This window comes from Gopherus evgoodei, chromosome 1 (genome assembly GCF_007399415.2).
Source record: "Gopherus evgoodei ecotype Sinaloan lineage chromosome 1, rGopEvg1_v1.p, whole genome shotgun sequence".
Lineage (NCBI taxonomy): Eukaryota > Metazoa > Chordata > Testudines > Testudinidae > Gopherus > Gopherus evgoodei.
Genome location: NC_044322.1, coordinates 245,788,254 through 245,808,709, shown reverse-complemented (window position 1 = coordinate 245,808,709; position 20,456 = coordinate 245,788,254). Strand labels below are relative to the sequence as shown.

Genomic DNA, 20,456 nt, shown 5'->3' with positions numbered 1-20,456 from the left:
TCTAGATACACTCTCATGTATAAAAATAGGTGCTGAGCAATAATTATTCTTTAACTATTAGTGATTGGTATTCAAGAACTGTAAATTCAAAAAAATCTAGTAGCTTAAGGCCTGAAAAACTTAAAATTTTGCTTAACTTTTCTGCTCTCATAGTGTACAAAGATAAGCATTTTTCTGTTGAATTTACTTACTTCTGTAAAGTATTAGCAGATTTCTTTGTTACTTTGTATGTCAAGTTATGGCCTGAAAGATTTGTGTCGAGTTGCAGGGTGGATTTGATTTAATGACTTCAATCACTAGTCAGGAAGACTCAATTTAATCATGGATTTCTACATAAAAGTGCATTCTTGTTGGTTATAACCTTAATACATATTCTTCGCAACTCAGAGATAGATATAGGTTTCATTTTTAGAAGGTACACACTATACATTTTTAAGTGATTAATTTTGAAAACTTTTCAGATTAGTTTTACAGCTATATCAGAAAATGTATGATTGTTTATTTCATTTACTAAAGGTAATTGAAGCAGCTATTTATGAAGTCATTGGGAGGTGAACTATCTCTAATTCAACGTGTTAATCATTAATATTTGAAGGATTTTCTTGCCATGCTGTATTAGGAGGAGAACATCACCAGACAGACATTTAAATTGTTTCATTTAACTAAAATGACGATGTCATGTATTCTGGATTTTTTTCTTCAACAGCAAACATAGAATATTTTAACAAAACAAGCATATGAATTTTTGAATTTAGTTAAACATTCAAGTGTGTTAAAATCAGGTTTGTTTTTGTTTGTTTTTAACTAAATTAGTTAAATGAAATATTAAAAAAAATTGAATCGACTGTGTCAGCCAGGTTAACCTGAGAAACTTAAAATACTGGCTTCTGCAGGTAACTCAGTTGTCTTCACCTTCATTTTCCTGTTTGTTCATAATCTGGAAAAGAAAACCAAGCTTTCCTGCTTTTTAAGGTCCCAAACAATTTCTTAATTGGAATGGATTAGTCCAAAGGAAGAAAATATTCTTTCTATGCTGGCAGAAGACGCTACTGCTGTTAAAAGTGAAATTATCACTTCAACCATCTCTGAATCCAAGTGCTTAAGTGACTACCACTGGTTCACTGGTGTGACTTTCTTTAAAACATCATCAGCAAACATATATTCCTTGAATGGTTCTTACTCCCAAACTGGGTCTCTCTTACGATGTGCTGCCATTATAGGTTTTCCCTTCTAGTGAGAGAATGATATGGTACATCTCAAATCAATGAAGGCTACACTCAGAAAGACCTCAAGACTACTGGAATGTGCTGCTCAAACAGTTTCCCTTCTGTTTCTACTGCCTGTCCTTCCTGTCTCACATTTATCACTAGACTTCTCCTTGTCCAGATCTGTTCCTCCTCAACAATAATCTGTTCACTGAAACTTTTCACTTTTAGAGAGAGGTAAGGGATTGACCCTGTGTACAAAAATTTGCGGAGGGACAATAAGGTTGAGATCTGTTATTTCTCTCTTCTATATATTATTTATTTATTTAAAAATATTTTTGCTGTTAACAAGGATGTTATCCCTGGAGACACAAATCCACAGTTGAGAACTGCAAAACTAAGCCTGTCTGATGGTATCTTCTAGACCAGGGATCGGCAACCTTTGGCCCGTGGCTCGTCAGGGAAATCTGCTGGTGGGCTGGGACAGTTTATTTACCTGCAGCATCTGCAGGTTTGCCCAATCGGAGCTCCCACTGGCCAATGGGGGTTGCGGCAAGCGGTGGCCAGCACATCCCTCGGCCCACGCCGCTTCCTGCAGCCCCCATTGGCCTGGAACGGCGAACCGCAGCCAGTGGGAGCTGCAATCAGCCGAACCTGCGGACGCTGCAGGTAAATAAATCGTCCCGGCCCGCCAGCGGATTTCCCTGACTGGCTGCATGCCAAAGGTTGCCAATCCCTAGTCTAGACTAAGCACTATTGGGTAAATAGAAAGATTAGCTTAAATCTATACAGAAGCCCCTGGAACCTGATAAGATTGGGTCCTGAATCCATGAACGTTTGGAGCTCATTTACAAAACTTTTCTTAAACAGTACATGAATATATTGTCTCATAGTGTAAAAGTAGAATTTATAATCCCTGTTCCATGATGAGATATCTTTGACCTATACTGTGTCTCAATTAAAACTATCTTTAGATAGGTTTTTCCCTCAAAAAGCATTTTATCAAAAAAATCCAATTTAAATCAACATTTAATAAAAAAAATTGCCTTGTATCCACCCCGAAGAATTATACTTACTGTGTGCAGTGCTAGTGCAATGGGGATCTGACTTCAATTGTGGCCCCTTGATGCCACTGTAGTACAAATAATTAATAATCCACACAGTGCAGTAGTTTGAAGTTTATCAGTAATTTCCTTTTTTAAAATCAGATTGGTACTTTAGGAATAGCAATTACATACCTTCCATTGGAATAGGCACATACAGTAGTTACCTATTAAAAGGATACAGTAGAACCTCAGAGCTACAAACACCTCAGGAATGGACGTTGTTCATAACCCTGATATGTTCGTACTTCTGAACAAAACATGGTCGTTTTTTCAAACATTTATAACTGAACATTGAGTTAGTACAGCTTTATTTTTTTAGTAGTTTACGTTTAACACAGTATGGTACTGTATTTGCTTCCTCCCTCCCCAGTTCACTCTCTCGCTGCCTGATTGTGTACTTCTGTTTCCACTGAAGGTGTATATTAAACTGGTCAGTTCGTAAACTCTGGTGTTCATAAGTTTCTGCTGTACCATTAACTCCTGTCCTTGTTTTTTTTTTAACCTACTTTTAAATGACACTTAACATGACTGTAGCTGAAAGATTAGAGAGAATATGGTTTTTCTCTCTGCATTTGGCAGTACTTTGTGTATAGTCAGTTTAATGGCTTTTCCTGTTTAGTTTGTTTCCTCAGTTTTGTGGGTCTTACATACAGCAACAGGGGAAAATATTTTCGAAGAATACAAAAAATGGGATTGTGAAACCACAGAAATTGGCAGGAATACTTAAGTAGGTGTAGTACCTGAAACTATTTTAAATTTTTCTTATATTGACTGTTCTTCATGTTGATGGTATCCCTTTAAATACAAATAATGGTTTCTTAAGTATTTGATTGGTGTTCTAGAAATACTGTTCAAATTTAGAATAATTTGTTTTTTCCACAACATGTTAATTGTCTTAATAAAGCTATGCACATTTAGCTCTTTAATCTTTCCTCATAAATTCAGTCTCCTCCAACCCCCACAACCATTTGTTTCTGTTTCCTGAACTCTCAGGAAAATAGACAAGTTGAAGGTAATGTGGTCCCTGGAAGTAAACCTCAAATTCATGGTGCTTTGCTCCAGAGCCATCTACAGACGCTTTTCGTGCTCCATGTGACAATTTTGCATATGTTGGCCAAAACCGTGGTCAGAATGGTACAAACTGATTATTTGAACAAATATATAAAGGATTTTTTTATTTAAATTGGGTGTTTTATTTAAAGTGAATACAGGTTTATTTAGGAAAGAAAACTATTTAAAATTAAATTGAAACCCACAGTCATTGTTAAGGCCTAAACTTATTATAATATACTGAAATCATTTAAACCAATTACAAAAAATATTAAGTAGTGCATATTTTCTGCTAAGTTTAAAGAATATCCTCCCACTTAACTGGTAAAAGTTACTGGCTTGAACACCTGGAACCTGAGTCTGCTGAGGTACTAAATCAGTTTTGACAGCAGTAATTTCTTCTACAGGTGCAGGGAGAATGTTTTCTCCGTATTAGTATTCAAGTAGTTAAGTTCAGTGACTAGTGCATAAGAAACAAGTCTGAGGTTGAGAAAGCAGAAAGCTTGTTTTCCTCTTCCAATTTATGAATAAAATCTACATATGAGAGAATTAGATCTACTGGTTCTAAAATCTTGTAGGACATTGTGTCCAGAAAAAATTAGTTCTCTTCATAACTACAGATAATAGAATATCAGGGTTGGAAGGGACCTCAGGAGGTCATCTAGTCCAACCCCCTGCTTAAAGCAGAACCAATCCCCAGATTTTTATCCCAGTTTCCTAAATGGCTCCCTTAAGGATTGAACTCACAACCCTGGGTTTAGCAGGCCAATGCTCAAACCGCTGAGCTATGCCTTTCCCTCTACTTCTTTTGTTTAATATATCAGTAAGTTTTAACTGCAAAACATTCTTTGATAAACTTTTTTCTTTTGCATCTAACACATTTAAGTAGTTTTATTCAATAAAAATATTAAAATGCTTTGTCTTTTTTAATTGAATTTCCATGCAAATGAGCTTGACTTACTTAAATTTTTACTTGTGATTTATCATCTAGTAAATAAGAAATACATCATTCACCATTTTCTAACATAAAATAAGTAAGAATCTGAATAAATGTAAGTTAAGCTGTATAACTGGTTAAATGTGTTTGAAGCATAGTCTAATTAAGAAAAAGAATCACAAAATTTAGTGTGAAGGCTGTTTTTAGTTTTCAGTGTGTTTTAATAATAAAAGAGGATCAACCTTTTAAACTTTTTTTTAAAGGGAAGTAACTAAAAAGTTTAATGCAAAACACGATAAAAATAGATGATCTAAGTCAAGGTTTCCTACTTGCTAATTTAAATCATGATTAAAATTGGTGATTTAAATCCAGCCACTCTGACTCCATTATCTCTCTCCCCCCCCTTTGGGGGTCGTGTCACATTGCATGCTTGTCTAACTTGCTCTGCATTCTTGCTGCTGTATCTGTTTCACTATAACTGCTTTCCTGGTTTCTCTTTCCTGTTAATTTATTATTTGCATTACAGTAACATCTAGGGACCTCAACCAAGATCAGGGTCCCATTGTGTTATCTGCGCTACAAACTCATAATAAGAGTTCTTGCATTGAAGATCTTACTATGTACACAGTCAGGGTAGACAAAGCATAAGGGCACAGAGACATGGTGATTCAGAATATCTTATTTTGTTTTCTGTCCATGTTTCTGATTTCTCTAGGTCCCTTTGTATTATTTCTCTTGTCCTCACTGTTTTTTGTAAATCCTTCCAATGTAATGTCGTCAAACTTTAGTAATATGTTTCCTTCCATTTCTAGGGATTAAAAAATGTGTGGCATACCCCATCTAGATACAGCTTCACAATTATCTACTTCTAAAAAGTATTTTTTAAAGCTAGATTAAGTGCTGGCATGGCAACTCACTTTTAAAATTATCTCTCATTGATTTGTCTGTTCATTTTCCACTGTTGATTTCTCAGCATTCAAATTACATTATAAAAATAGTTGGTTCTTGTGTTTATTTTTGATAGGCTTTACAATTACAAACTTTCTTGTTTATTTCACATGGTTTTAGTTATCATGGCTTAATCTGGGTATGGTTTAGCTGTGATTTTTCAAAAATGCCATGTGATCTAGGACCACAAACACTTTCGATTAGACTTGTGCACGTAAGTCATTTAGATGATTTGAAAGTCACACCCTGTATTGTTTATGATAAAGTTTTGTTGTCATTTAGGACTTTATACCTAAATGGCAATACTTAGTAGGGTGGTGGTTGTTGAGCACCTAAAAGTGTCCTGGGCTCTTTAGACGCGTAAGAGTTCTGTCGTCTAAAGAACTTTAAATGTAAGTAGGCAACGCACACAAGAGTGGGAAAAGGTTGTAGTGAAAGTCAGTTTGTATTGATTCTTAATTTAATCATTTACCTATTTTTAACTCCTATAACCTAAATATAAGATATTTACTCACTCTTTTATCCTTTCCATCACTTTCACATACTGATTTATCATCCCAGGTTTCTTTCTGTACCTCCCTTTCCATTTTTGTAATTTTTCTTTCCTTTTTGGAAGACCCTTCTTCTGTTTAAGTCAGCAGTTGCGTTTTTTGGATGTTTCTGCTCTTGCTGCTGCTAGATAGGAGTTTCTGCCTCTGCTCCCCATGATTTCTGTGTTACTGCTTGAATCCTGACATTCTGGCCTATTCCCTTTTCTCCCTGATGGGCATTGGGTGTTGTATGATCCATTATTCTATGGTAGTGAAGCTCCCTACTATATACATTTTCCTGATTATCAGTGGAATTTCCTCATTCAGGTACCAGATTATTTTCTGCACTACTGAAGGAACTCAGATAGGTCCCATGTAATTCAGGGCAAACGGCTGTCCCAGAAAGCTCATTAGAACAACTTCCTAGAGTAGAAAGAAGTTTTTCTCTCTACTCTTAAGCTTTCCTTTGGGTTAGTTGCTATTCACATGACAAGTAGGACTTCTGTAGCATATTGGCACTTGCAGGTTGGAACAAGAAAGAACAAGTTAAAAATCCAAAATTAAGCAAGGGAAATTCTTTTGTTCCTGGAACAGGAATATTTTTGATATTGCACTGATAATTGGGAAAACTTGTAGAGTAGAGATGCATCACCAGTATGGAGTTAAAGGATCACAGAGCACCAGTTGACCACTTCAGAGAAGAAAAAATGTGTAGGTAAGTAAATTTTATCTTCTCAGCTTCTGTTGCTGGCCATATGTCTGTCTCCTGGGGAATCTTATTTAATGTCTCATATTTTTCAGAATGTGTACTTAATCTTTCCACAGATCTACATTACCCTGTCTTTACATTGATATAGCTAGTACTTGAAGAGCATTGGTTTAGATTCCATTAAATCTGTACTTGGGCAAGTGGTAATTGCTGCCATTAACTGGGCATTTTATCCTACTTCAGTACCCAGAATGTTGGTCTTAAAACTACCAAATACTAACATAGTAGTATTAAAACCAGCTTCATATTCACAGATGATCAAGATAACCATGCAATATTTTTATAGTAAAATATTTAACTATATACTTAAATTCTGTCTTTGTCTGTTACAAGTATTTAACTGAGCAGCAATCCTGTGGTCTAATTCCTCTGTCTTTGAAACTTGTAAGAGCCAGGCAATGGAAGGAACAGTGTGTCACTCCTAGGAGCATGACTGTATGTTTCAGTTCAGAACAAGTTTGGTTTGCAATTTCTGTTCCTAAGTGAGAGAGCAAGCAATGAGTCAGATTCTCATTATTACTACATAGCAACTAGACACCCACAGCTGACCTGTGCCAACCAACTGGGGCTCGGTTTGTGGGGCTGTTTCATTGCTGTGTAGACATCTGGGCTCAGGCTGGAGTCCGGGTTCTGGCATAGGCCAGCTCTGGGTTTTCTTTTCTGTATAGCCATACCCTTAGAGTGTTTTCTGGTATCTGAGCCCTAGTTTACAACCGATGAATGCTGCATCAAAGCAGAAAGGATCATAACCTTACGTGCTACTCAGAACACATCCTTCAGATGGAAAAAGCTTACTGCAAAAGCAAGTGCTCACAGAGTTCATCTGATTGTGTCATTTTCAGACTTTGTAAGTATCTAGCCTGACAAACTGTTATATTTGTGTGGAGTCCCAGATAGAGGTGGTCAGGAATTTTTCAGCGGTGTTTTTGATGGAAAATGCTGATGTCAAACAAAAACTTCTTGCAGGTACGGATTAGTTTTGGCAGGTTTTTTTACTTGACATTGTTTTGGTTCATTTTGACGTTTTTATAATGGAAAAACTTTTTTTCTGGTTCAGAACAACTTTGTTTCAAAATTTCATTTAATTAATTTGTAGTAAAAAAAAATCTAAATAAAACAGAAAACTTAGACTCAAATTGAATCTAGCATTCTAGCCAAACTGGACAGTCTCTACGCAAAAGAATAAATGGACACAAATCTGACATGAAGAATCATAACATTCAAAAACCAGTGGGAGAATACTTCAGCCTCTCTAACCACTCAGTGACAGACTTGAAGGTGGCAGTTTTGCAACAAAAAAAACTTCAAAAACAGACTCCAAAGAGAGACTGCTGAACTTGAATTAATATGCAAATTAGATTCAATTAACTTAGGTTTAAACAGAGACCGGGTATGGTTGGGTCATTACACTAATTGAATCTATTTCCCCATGTTAAGTTCTCCTCACACTTTCTATGGGTCATCTCGATTATCACTTCAAAGATTTTTTTTTCTCCTGCTGATAATAGCTCATCGCAATTGATTGGACTCTTACAGTTGGTGTGGGTACTTCCACCTTTTCATATTCTCTGTATGTATAAATATCTTCTGTCTGTGTGTTCCACCCTATGCATCCGAAGAAGTGAGCTGTAGCCCACGAAAACCTATGCTGAAATAAATTTGTTAGTCTCTAAGGTGCCACAAGTACTCCTGTTCTTCTAGCATTCTATCTGTTTTTTCCTCTTGAAAAGGAGTGTAATGCATAGGAAAACCTTAAATTAACCTTTCAAGTGCTTTACTTTTCACTTTGATGTAAATTAGTGAAGTGGCCAGATAATTACCTTCTCACAGAATTCACTGGGTTATGTTTGTTTAACTCCCAACCTGAGCTGAGTGGTTGGAATTTCTCTTCAGTTCCTTCCTTCCTTTCTCTTTTTTTTTTGGGGGGGGGGGAAAGGTGGGGGGAGAATAAGAACATCAGAACGACCATACTGGGTTAGACCAAAGGTCCATCTAGCCCAGTATCCTGTCTTCTGACAGTGGCCAATGCCAGGTGCTTCATAGGGAATAAACAGAACAGGTAATCATCAAGTGATCCATCCCGTGTCGCCCATTCCCAGGTCTTGCAAACAGAGGCTAGGGATGCTTCAGAGTATGTTTTGCATCCCTGCCCATCCTGGCTAATAGCCATTGAGGGACCTATCTTCCATGAATGTATCCAGTTCTTTTTTGAACCCTGTTATAGTCTTAGCCTTCACAGCATCCTCTGGCAGAGTTCCCCAGGTTGACGGTGTATTATGTGAAGAAATATTTCCTTTTGTTTGTTTTAAACCTGCTGCCTATTAATTTCATGTGTTGACCTCTAGCCCTTGTGTTATGGGAAGGAGTAAATAACAGTTCCTTATTTACTTTCTCCACACCAGTCATGATTTTATAGACCTCTATCATATCCCACCTTATTCGTGTCTTTTCCAAGCTGAAAAGTCCCAGTCTTACTAATCTCTCCTCCTGTGGAAGCTGTTCCATACTCCTTATTAATTTTCTTGCCCTTTTCTGTATTTTTTCCAATTCCAATATATCTTTTTTTGAGATGGGGTGACCACATCTGCATGCAGTATTCAAGATGTGGGCGTACCATAGATTTACATAGAGGGATATGATATTTTCTGTCTTTTTATCTGTGCCTTTCCTGATGATTCCCAACATTCTCTTAGATTCCCCCACTAGTGGTTTTGGACAATTGCTCATCTGCCTTGATGGATATGTGGGGCCATTGGGGGAGGTAGTGAAAGAAATGTGGATGACATGCAGTTCTAAGTCTCCCTTATGTCTGATGTTGATGATAGTCTCTTTTTTCTGTTGTCTGGCAGAGAGAGATTAGATAGGAGGAATGTGGTTAAAGCTCAGACCAGATAAACAAGATTTGTAAGCCTTTGGAAGTCTCTAGAGAGGATGGAAGGGGTATTTTTCCCCTCTGTTCACAGGCTTTTGGTCTCTAGACCAGTGGTTCTCAAACTTTTGTACTTGTGACCCCTTTCACATAGCAAACCTCTGAGTGTGACCCCCCCCTTATAAATTAAAAACACTTTTTATATATTTAAAACCATTATAAATGCTAGAGGCAAAGCAGGGCTTGGGATAGAGGCTGACAGCTTGCAAACCCCTGACCCCCAGGTTGAGAACCCCTGCTCTAGACAGTGATCAGCAGTAGTGCTGCCTTCCTATTCTCTGGTTAGATACTCGCTTTCATCAGTTATCCATATATTTGTCACCTTCAGAAGCTATTCTTAAGGATCTCTCAGAAGTTATATCTAGTATAGAATGAGGCTTCCTGCTTATTTAGCAGTGTTGACTGCAGCAATCATGTTTCCCGAAATCTGTACTGGCATCAAGTTGTGGACAAACCAGTGGAGGTGTACACACTACAAAGTTACTTCCGGCAGCAAAACAAAACCACATTCATGAGAGGCAAAGCTTTTTGCTGTAAAATTAGAGTGACAGAGCATTGGTGTAGACGCTGCTATTTGTTATTTTGATATAACTGGCCTCCCCCGGCGACCCACAGAGCCGGCTGTGACCACCCTGCTCACTGTTTTGAACTTGGCTGCCCTGCAGGCAATCACCCCTCCCCTTTCAAAGCTCCCAGAAGCTTTCATTATTCCTCATCATGGAGAGTGCACAGAGCTGCTGAGAATGATTCTCCCAGTATGGGAGAACTCAGAGAATTACAGAATCCTTATAGAATTACAGAAATTGGCAGGCAGGCAGAGCAGGCTGCTGCTGTGGGCGGGAGAGGTGGGGGGTAGGTGGGGAGGGGGAACTGCTGTGCTCTGCAGAGTTGGGGGCTGATGTGGGGGGGTGTTCCCCTTCCCCCAAGATTGGTTGCTTAGGCTGCTGTCTGAACTTAGAGACAGCATGCCGACACATTCCCCCAACACACACATACACACACTCACTCTTCCCTCTCCCTCCATTCCCTGTTAAACAATCTCCCTTTCCTCCCCCTACACTTCATTTAAAAAGCAGCTGGCAATCTAGTAGGATGCCCCTGGAATGGTGGGATTGAGAAACTTGCATCATGTGACTCATGTGAGGCGTTGCAAACCCTTCCCAAAGCACCCTGCAGCCAGTTGCACAGTGGGATAGCTACCTGCAGTGCACTGCTCTCTGTGTCAGTGCAAGAGCTGCTAGTGTGGATGTGCTCCGCCAACACAAGGAGCATAGTGTGGACATGCAAGAGTGGTTTAATTAAAGCGGCATAATTTTTGTCAACAAAACTCTATAGTGTAGACAAGGCCCCAGATTTGAGCATCTGAAGGCTGGTGTTCTTAGTGGAGGCACAGTAACTCTGAAATGTTCTCCTTTTGATCAAGCTGAACTAAAGTTTGTTCATCTTCAAGAGCTCTCATAAGGCCCATCTGTTAGGTTTGAATTTTGCCTGCTGGGAGATTGCACCAGTTAAGCTCCTGAGGGGAGAACAGTTAGATCTAGAAAACACGATTGTAAATTTTACAGGGTTTGGTATGTACGTTTTTATTCAGTGACTGGCTCTTAAGTAGCCTTTATGTAAGTTGACTGTGGCAAGTAATGATGTGTTTATAGAAAGATAGAACAGAATTATGCTGTTCTTGTTTGTTTTTTTAATATTCATTCTAAGCCCTTATGCTGTCTTCAGTTATGAAAGACTGACAAAGATGAATTTTGAGATAACAGTGCCTTCATTAAATTGACCAGAAGGGATTACTTGCAATAGTGATGAAATCAGCCTCCTTGGAGAACTGAACTGTGTGTCAAGAGTGGTGTGTGCTTACATCATTTTCTTTAATGAAATAAAATATATGTTCACTATTTTTTCATTCATATTTATCTTTATTTTATAATGCATTTTTCAAACTTGCACAGCCATTAGGTCTTAAGAATGTATGTAATCAGTTTAAAATGTCAAAAAAAAAGCATTTTACAGTTTTTCTGTAATTGTCCAATTACAAGTAAAAGTATAACCTGTAGATCAGATGGTACTTGAACTTCAGTCCAGAAGAAAAATGTTTGCATTTTAAAATTGAAATTAATTGTTTAAAACTGAATGATCTTTTCAACCTTTTATATTATGAATTTTTTTTCACTTTTTCTTTGACCGATATTAAATTCAGCCCCATAGGCCAGATCCAACTTTCTTGATGGATTTATATGACTCATATGTACATTCAGAGTCTACAGAGGGTAAGCTGTAATTTTAAAAAATAACTTCCTTGCCCTCATAAAGATTGTGAAGATAACTTTCCAACTCTGAATCAAATATAGACCAATTGAGCATTGTCATCCTGAAACAATGGCTCTGAAGTGTGAATTCCCCTGTCTAGGCCTATGTTCATTTTTTGCCTCATTAAGTCTCTCCAAATGTCAGCGTTAACTATTTAATTGGTGATCATTTTAGTGAATGAAATGGGTGGGAATAAAGTCTGTGAGGTTTGAATTTGGGAGATAGTGCCGAGAAGGAAATGGAGTGGGGTGAAAGGAGATGTCCCAAAACAAAGATAGGCAAATGCAAGAGGATAAGGAAGGAAGGAAGAGAAACAAATGGCAAAGATGGCAGTGGTTTTAAAAGTGATAACTTTTTCCCACTGTTGAGTGTGAGTGTAATAGTAAGGTATTTAGGTTTGGAAAGATTAGATTTTTATTGGTAACTATTGGAAAACTTTGTGCTGTACATGCAAACTGATGAGAAAATGTTTCTATTGATGGTGACTGAAATTTACAGCTAGAGAAAGTAAGTTCTCAAACAGCATTTTTCTTACTAGAGTTTGATTTAAGGGTATTTACTTTGTATTTTGACATGTGGAGTTGACCATTTGTGTTTTAACTGTTACAGACTTTTAGAATCTCAGCATCTACTGTCATAAATAATTATCTAAGGCTCCTCTAATTTCCTGCAACATTGAAAATTTAAATAGATACATATTGAAAAAATGCTTAAACCCCATAATTCTGCGTAAGTGTGAATTCAGTAATTAAAAATGCTTAAAAATAACCAATATTATCTGTCAGTTATAAAAGTTAAAATTGATTTTTTGCTAAGCATAAAGATATTGAACAAATAATTACCAGTAAGTTTATTTACTATATAGAAGCTATTGTCTACCTTCAATCTTTCATTAAGTCTACTGTTGATATCAGTGGGAGATAATACGGGGAACAGAGATAATTTGAACATCGGATTGCTGTACTTGATTGCACCAGAAATTACCAATGCATGGATGCTTCAGAGGTATGTTTGGAAATCCCACCATGCAGTGTGCAAGACTGCAAGGAAAAAATCTCCCTCCTGACCTTAATATGGTTAGCCCGAATCATGAATTGGTTAGCAAGTGCATCTACAAGCATTTTTTGATTAAAAATATCACGGTGCAATGTACTATAGACTCAGAATAATTTAGCCAGACTGATGTGCTTTACTCTGTTGTCTATATATTTGGACCTACTTAAGCATACAAAGCCCTCGAGAGACAGGAAAATTTACTTAGCAAATAGTTGCATGTGATGGAGTTTCTGTCAAGTGAACAGGCAGGGAACTACAGGAAGAGAGAGAATGTCCATGTGCTTAATATAATGGAATTTTCTGAAAGCAATCCAGTGTCTACAGAAAGTTCAAGCTATTTGCAGAGTCCCAAGGCTTCAAAAAGTTGCTGAGATTTGTGGCTTTGTATCAAAAAGAAGTAAGCTGGTGCACACTCCAGGGGTTAAATATAGATATCCATTCTATTCCCCATTGTCTAGAGAGATTTTTCAACTTCTGTAGACTTGAAGATTGCATACGTATAAATCCCAGTAACCTTAAATCAGCAGTAATTCCTAAATTACATACTTTATTCATCATGTCCAATACTGCTCTCCTACTATTTTGGTCTGGCAGTAGGGTTGCCTTTTAACACCATCTTTTTGTACAGTGCCTAGCACAGTAAGGTCCTGATCCATAACCAGGGTTCCTAGATGCTATGGTAATACAAATAATAATATGTATGGAACCTGGGTGAAGTAACCATTCCTGCTCCCACCTTCTCTACCTATTCTACTTGTGATAGTTTTTTGACGCCCCCATGCCTGCCGGTAATCCACTGTGGTCTGGCTATAGCAACATGGTTGTTTGGCTTATGGGGTACATTCTATGTGGACTTCAAAGCAAGGAAATAAGGCCTTAATTTGCATAGGCCTAAACCTACCACTTTTTTTGTAACAACCTTCCCATCGCACTTTCACAAAGTCATGGTAGTGGTGGCAGTTGCTGACCATAAGAATTATTTATGTGATGTCTGGCTCACATAAATAACTTGAGAGCTATATCTTTTCAGAAAACATACAGTGTAATCTACAGGGAAAGACCAGCATTCCATTCTTTGTGTGTTAGTATCCAAGGAAAAAACTCTTTGGGATGGAGCAAAGACCCCCACCCCCTTCACCTGGGTGCCTTGATTAGATTATCTGATGTGATGGCTATAAGGAATGTCTGCTGTAGGAAAAACAACCAATGCTTTATCAGTGGCGAAGGATATAGTCAGTGCTAGAAATATTAAGATAAAATTCCTTTAATCCTCTGGATGTAATCTACAAGGTCTCTGGACAACGTATCTGATCAATCTTGTGCTATATGGATGGGAGAGGATACTTGAAATAAACTTAAGTTAATACTTCCCAAACGAAAACATTTAGTTTGAGATAGGGAACTTGAGCTCTTGGTGAATCTTGGTAATGAATCTTGATTTTTTCTCACAAGCCAAACCATATCATCCAGGTCCAGTGATGTTTTTTCACAGTAGAGGCATCTTTGGAATTCATCAAGAATTCTGCTAAATACTGCCAGTAATGGTATGGCAGTAAGCTTAGAGTTTCAGGTTCTAAGCTGTCATGTAGCTCAAGAGAGTCTGGTGCAGTAGTGCTTTGAACGGGCCTGTCCATAGTTAGAGTAGTCCAAGATTCTGAGACAGATTCTTTCCTGGTGAGGGAAATATAGCTCCTGAGCCACGCTGGTGTCATTAAAAGTCATTGATGCATTGTCTTATTTTTGTGGGCTACTTTTACTACTAGTGGAAAAGGATGTATTTTGTACCTCTGCTCCTGAATGAAACACACAATTTTTTCATGCTTGCAGGTGCCTGTGCCAGATTTAAAAAAATCCAGAAACCCCCTGGTAAAACAGCCAATTGTAAGTGTCCTAGGGAAAATTCTTTGTAATCAGCTTAGCCAATCCACATGTTTGTTCCACCCCAGATGAGTGAGTGCAAACAAAGACTTCCAATTTGACTTTTTGCTCTCGGCTGACACCCTGCCTGGTTGCCCTGTACAATCAGTGTAGTTGTAGTGGTTGTCATCTTTGTACAGGTTGGAGAGCTCTAGAATTGTAGGAAGAAGGGATCTGATGATAGTCTCAACCACCTGCAACTTCAAAAAGCCTATGTTCTGAGTTTGTCTCCAAACACACACAGTCCAAAGTCATTTGAGCTTTCCAGACAGAGAGGCGGGCATTCTTGGTGATTTTTTTTTTTTTTTTAAGTGCTGAACCTGTAGCAATTTCCCTGATTTCTGTAAGAGATTCACCATTGCAGAGTTTTTTGTACTGTGCATGGAATGATTTGTTGCCTGTCAGAGTTCTTACATAGCAACCAAAAAAAGGGCCTGAGATATATTTGGAAATGGTAAAGTTTGCTTAATATAACCTTCTTCTGTGAAGGTCTCTGCATTTCCATGTGTGGATTTATCCTTGAAAAGCCATGACCATTTGGAAGTGCATGAGAATTCTCGTTTGAGGGTGGTATCATTGTCCTACTAAGGCAGTGCACTCTCCCAAGTGCCTGCGTTCCTTTGCTGGCATCACAGAGAGGAAATGGAACTTACTTTTGGTCTTCAGGACTAGACTTGCTTTTTGCCTAACTTGAGACCTTATTGTAAATAGTTCAGAGTATTTTATAGTAATATTCTGGGAGCCTTTGGCTTCTAATAACTTAAAGCCTGTGCTGTTGCACAGGTGTAATTCATAGTCATGTACAATATGTAAAAAAAATCCAATAATAGGGGCTCTTGTTTCCATGCACTGTGTTGTAGTAAACAGTGTTGCTGTTTATACATGTTCCTCAAAGTTTGTGTGCAGGGTGATATTCTAATCAAAGCGCTCACTCAGCCATGCTTGTAGTTGTTTCCATTGCTTCACACTGAATCAACAGTCATTCTAGGCATCAGAGTGAGACACAGATAGTGATAATCCTGGAATCTTGTTATATAGTTGTCTGGCCCTGAGTCTGTAAGGGCTTCAAAGAAGTGTGTGCCTCTTGTTTGCTGATCAGACCAGAGACAGACGCCCACATTCAGTGCCTTCTGTCTGCAGAAAGGAGAGTTATCAACAAAAATCTCATTCTATCCTTTCCTTTCTGGCACAGAGGGCTGAAAGTTGGTTTACTAGACCTCCAGACAGCCAGTTATCAGGCTGCTGTGTCTCCCTGCAGTTAAGGTCTGTGGGATGCCATGAGTCCTATCTTGGACTCCTTGCAAGAGAAACAGAAGAAAGTGGCCAAGATGCAGGTCATTATGTGTCATATGCTCATTAGGCACTTTGAGGACAGAACATGACTCATAGGACATGAGTGTTGACTACTGGACTTGCACTGATCTTTTCTTACCCTACAGTCTCTGGGTTTTTAAGGGCATAATAAATGGCCCACCCATTAGGAAGCCCGGCCTTTGAGATCTAAACCTTGTCCTGATTAAGCCGGTGGGTTCTCCTTATAAGCCTCTTACTTCCTCTGTCGTTTATCAATGAAAACAGCTTTCCTGATTGATAGCTATCACATCTGCTGAAAGGGTGAGGGAGCTCAGTGTAATGTGGAATGGTCATCTAAGCACTGTGGTCTACAATGAGAGAATCACCATGAGGGTGCATTCTACCTTTGTGCCCAAGATGGTGTCATATTTCCATCTACTTCAGTACATTTCACCACTCTGTGTCTTTTCCAGATCTGCACTCCCATCCAAGGGAACCTCCTCTCCATGCCCTAGGTGTAAAAAGGTCACTGCTTGCAAAAGACCAAGTCATTTAGACAGTCTAATAGGTTATTTATAGCCTGTTGAGAGAGTGGCAGGAAAACCTGTTGCCAAACAGACTTTCGCTCTGGATTGATAGATGTATAGAATATTGTCACATTTTAGCCAGGAAGCCAGTATCCCCTGGCTTAAAGACCCAGTCCGTGAGAATTACCACAGCTTCAGTGACGTGTCTTAGACAAGTTCCTGTGGTGGTGATGTGCAAATCAACAACTTGCAGTTCAGTACAGACATTCACTAAGAGTGCTACTTTTGGACTTGGCTTTGTGCTTCAGTGCCCAGTTTGGCAGAACAGTGCTGCCATCCAGGTTTAGCTAAGAACCTGTCCATCATCATCTTGGTGGAATGTTGTTTGCTAATCTCCCACAGGTAGCAAATGTACAAAGGCCTTTGAAGAAGCAAGGTTACTTTCTAGTGTCTGTTGTCCATGCTACCCACCCACCTTCCCGTCTACCTCAGTTCTGTATAATATCAAACCTGCAGTTTCAGAAAAGGAGCTGAGGATAATGGTGGGGGTTTGTGTGCGCACTTCTAATGTAGAGCAGGGTGTGACATCACTCTTCTGACCTGAGGATATGGCATTTTCAAGGCATTTCTGCAGCTGAGCATCAGGGGAACCTTATTCCTCAAGCATTAATATATGAGTGGCATTCTTGAAGAGTATATCACTAACCTCTCTTTTTAAAAAAAAAAAAAAAGGGTGGGGGTGTTATTGGTTGTATTGGGGACTGGATTTTATGAGTTGACTGTTAAAGAGATAATATGAGAGCACTTCAGCTTGTTAGGGTTCAGTTTTGATTATAGATTAACAAGATGAAAGAGAACTCAGCTCAATCAGTTTGTTAAACATAGACAGATCAACACAGATAGAGAAGTTCATACTTTATCAACTCTGGGGAGCAGGCTTGCTGCAGTCACAGCTTACATCTTTCATCTGTGTCTGTTCCAAAATTAGCCCAGATTGACTTATATTTATATTGTACTGGTTTACAAAACATAGAAAATTAATACACCTTGCTCCCTCTTTCTTACCTAGTTTCATACAGTACCATTCTGGATGCTTGTAGACCGTAGAGGACAGATAATATTAGGAATGAGAGAGCTACGCTAATAGTATCTGGCGCACAGTTCATATTTGGCAAGCTTCAGTAGAACATGCATCGTCTTTTTGACAACTAAATAGAACATACATTTTATTTCTAATAAAGTCAACACATACAAGAAGTCAAACTAAAAGTCAGATGTTCATTATCAAGTGTTTGCCATGTTAGCATGCACCCAGGAATAACATTCTCTTTTTTTTTTTCTTTATAGCATAAGCAGCACTATAATGGACGTAGACAGCACAATTTCCAGTGGGCGTTCGACTCCAGTTATGATGAATGGCCAAGGAGTTACAGCTTCATCAACAAAAAGTATTGCTTATAACTGTTGTTGGGACCAGTGTCATGCTTGCTTCAACTCCAGTCCGGATCTGGCAGATCACATTCGCTCCATACATGTAGATGGTCAGCGAGGAGGGGTTGGTTTTATTTCTTCTTTGCTGTCCTATCTCCATGCGTTAATATTTTGCAGCACTTTCATGAAGTTATATCAGCAGTTCTGCATTTTTAGATAACTATCTTTACCTGTGTATGTTTGTTAAATGATAGACGTAGATGCCAGCTATTGCAGCTTTATTTGGAACTGTTGCAGGTTGGCACATGTCATCGCAAATGTCTTTGAGTAGATAAAATAGCTCATGTTAGGAAATGCAGTTGTCTGAAGGAAATGGGGGCTGGATGATTTATACTAGTCATTCTGCTTAAGACTTTTTTAAAAAAATGGATTCCTAAAATTAGACTCCTTTGTAAATCTGACCTGATATTCAGAAGTTCTAAGCTGCAAATTTTAAATCAAATTCAGGAAAACCAATATTTTAAGTTGATTTGTATATGTAATGGGGGTTTTTCCCACAGCAGTTTGGCCATAATGGCAGTTGTCACAGGTACAATGGAAGATAAAGTATGTGTGTTGTGTTTTGATTTTAGATTATTGTGGGTACCTTAACATTCAACCCTTTCTTGCCACTAATTTAAAAAAAAATCCTTTAAAAGCTTTTGTATAAGGTTTTTTTCCTGTGCCCTGTTTCTGGTTCCAAGTGTTATCATTTGAGTTGCAATTACATGGTTTTAAATAGTCAAGTTTTGGAACCCTGTGCTTCCTCATAAGCTCTTGATTGTTGTTATGCTTCCTTTGATACATTTTTTTTTTGCAAGTGAGGAAAGGATTTGTCATTTGCAGTGTTGGTCCTAGGATATCGGAGACCAGGTGGGTGCAGTAGTAGTATCTTCTATTGGACCAACTTCTGTTGGTGAAAGAGACAAGCTTACATAGTGCTCTTCAAGAAAAGACCTGCAAGAATTTGTCCATAGCGATGCTGGTTATTTGGGTGCTGAAGCTGTTAGTATCTCTTTTAATTACCCGTAGTTGGAGCTTGTTTTGTAATGGTTTCCAGAGTACATATTACTGCATACAGCTCAGATAAAAGCTACATTTGACCATTTTAAGAGTGAGTGTAAAATGTCTTTGGCTTGGCATTGAATATGTAATAGTGTTGGCTGGCATTGGTCCAGTTCATCCTGAGAATGCAGGATCTCATAGTTACAGCAGTATTTGTAGTTTGACAGTTGTCTACAAGATGCACCCTCAAAAGATGTGCTTTTGTATTTTCAGGCTCTGCGTAGTCTTAGGCCTTGTTAATGCGTGGGGAAATGCTCTGAAAGCTTCAAGCTTCTTTATGTCAGTGTTAATTTGAAGCTACATCCTGAGCTAAGTATTAAGAAGCCCACTATATTATAGAGCATTAATCTGGTCTCTTATCAACACATGAAGCCTTCATTGTTCTCATAGAAATCTGTCTGAGTTTCTTACGATGTAGTTTAAAAAAATAAATTGAAAGCCATAGAATTAACTTGGTGTCAGTGATGTCATTTCAGAGTAAACTGGCTTTGGATTAGGTATAAATACTAAAAACCCATCCAATTTCTATATGATGTAAAATGCATCAGATTGAGTGGTGTCAGTCACTCATCCTAAATTCATTGGACAGGTATATATCATTACTTAAACTAGTCTGTGATCAGTATTTTTCAGTTTCTTCATGCCTGTATTGACAAGGATCTTCCCTACAAATAGAAGTTAATGATTTCTAATGCCCTATCTGGAGTAGAATTTAGAATGATCAGGTTTTGGATTTATTAACTCAGCCTGTTATTAAGGGAGACTTGATGGTATGACTATATCTTGTTAATGTTATTCCTTAGTAGGACTTAATCTTCCTGTTAGATGTTAAGTAATATTCAGTTGCAGACATTGCAGTGCAGTTAGCCAGTCTCAGACATTTTACCATATGCAAAATACGCAGAGTTGCCATGTGAAGATCTCTGCATATGTTCACCAACCGTTAAGCATGGAATGTGGATTGCAACAATAAAACTGCTAGTCCACATGAGTATTCTGCCAGCTTTCTCACACTCCACTGTTCCAGGGTTTTTTAGAGTTGGATTTTTTTTTTGAAGCTTTCATGTTTCTTTAATGTTTGCATATTTCTCTATATTTTGATATTCTTGGAGTTTTTAGTTTACAAAATGTGCTCTGTGATAGACTATACTTTGTGTTCAGAAAAGAGAAGTTTACCTGAAGCTCTGAGTGTCTGAATTGCAATCTGACTACACTTGTCCATTTGTGTGCCCTGCTGTAGTCTGGAAATTTTTGTTAAAAATTAAATTATTTGATTTCGCAAGAAAGAGACTGACAGTTACTGTCAGGTTTGTTTTACAAGAGTAGATGTATGTGCACCACCTG

The 20,456-nt window shown here is 38.2% G+C and overlaps 1 protein-coding gene across 1 annotated transcript in view; it reads left to right on the top strand.

Annotated features, from left to right (window-relative positions):
* AEBP2 (AE binding protein 2) overlaps positions 1 to 20,456 on the top strand; it is an 84,415-nt gene that overhangs the window by 8,528 nt on the left and 55,431 nt on the right. Inside the window, 1 exon segment of the mRNA XM_030541762.1 lies at positions 17,925 to 18,132. Coding sequence (XP_030397622.1) covers positions 17,925 to 18,132 — 208 coding nt within the window.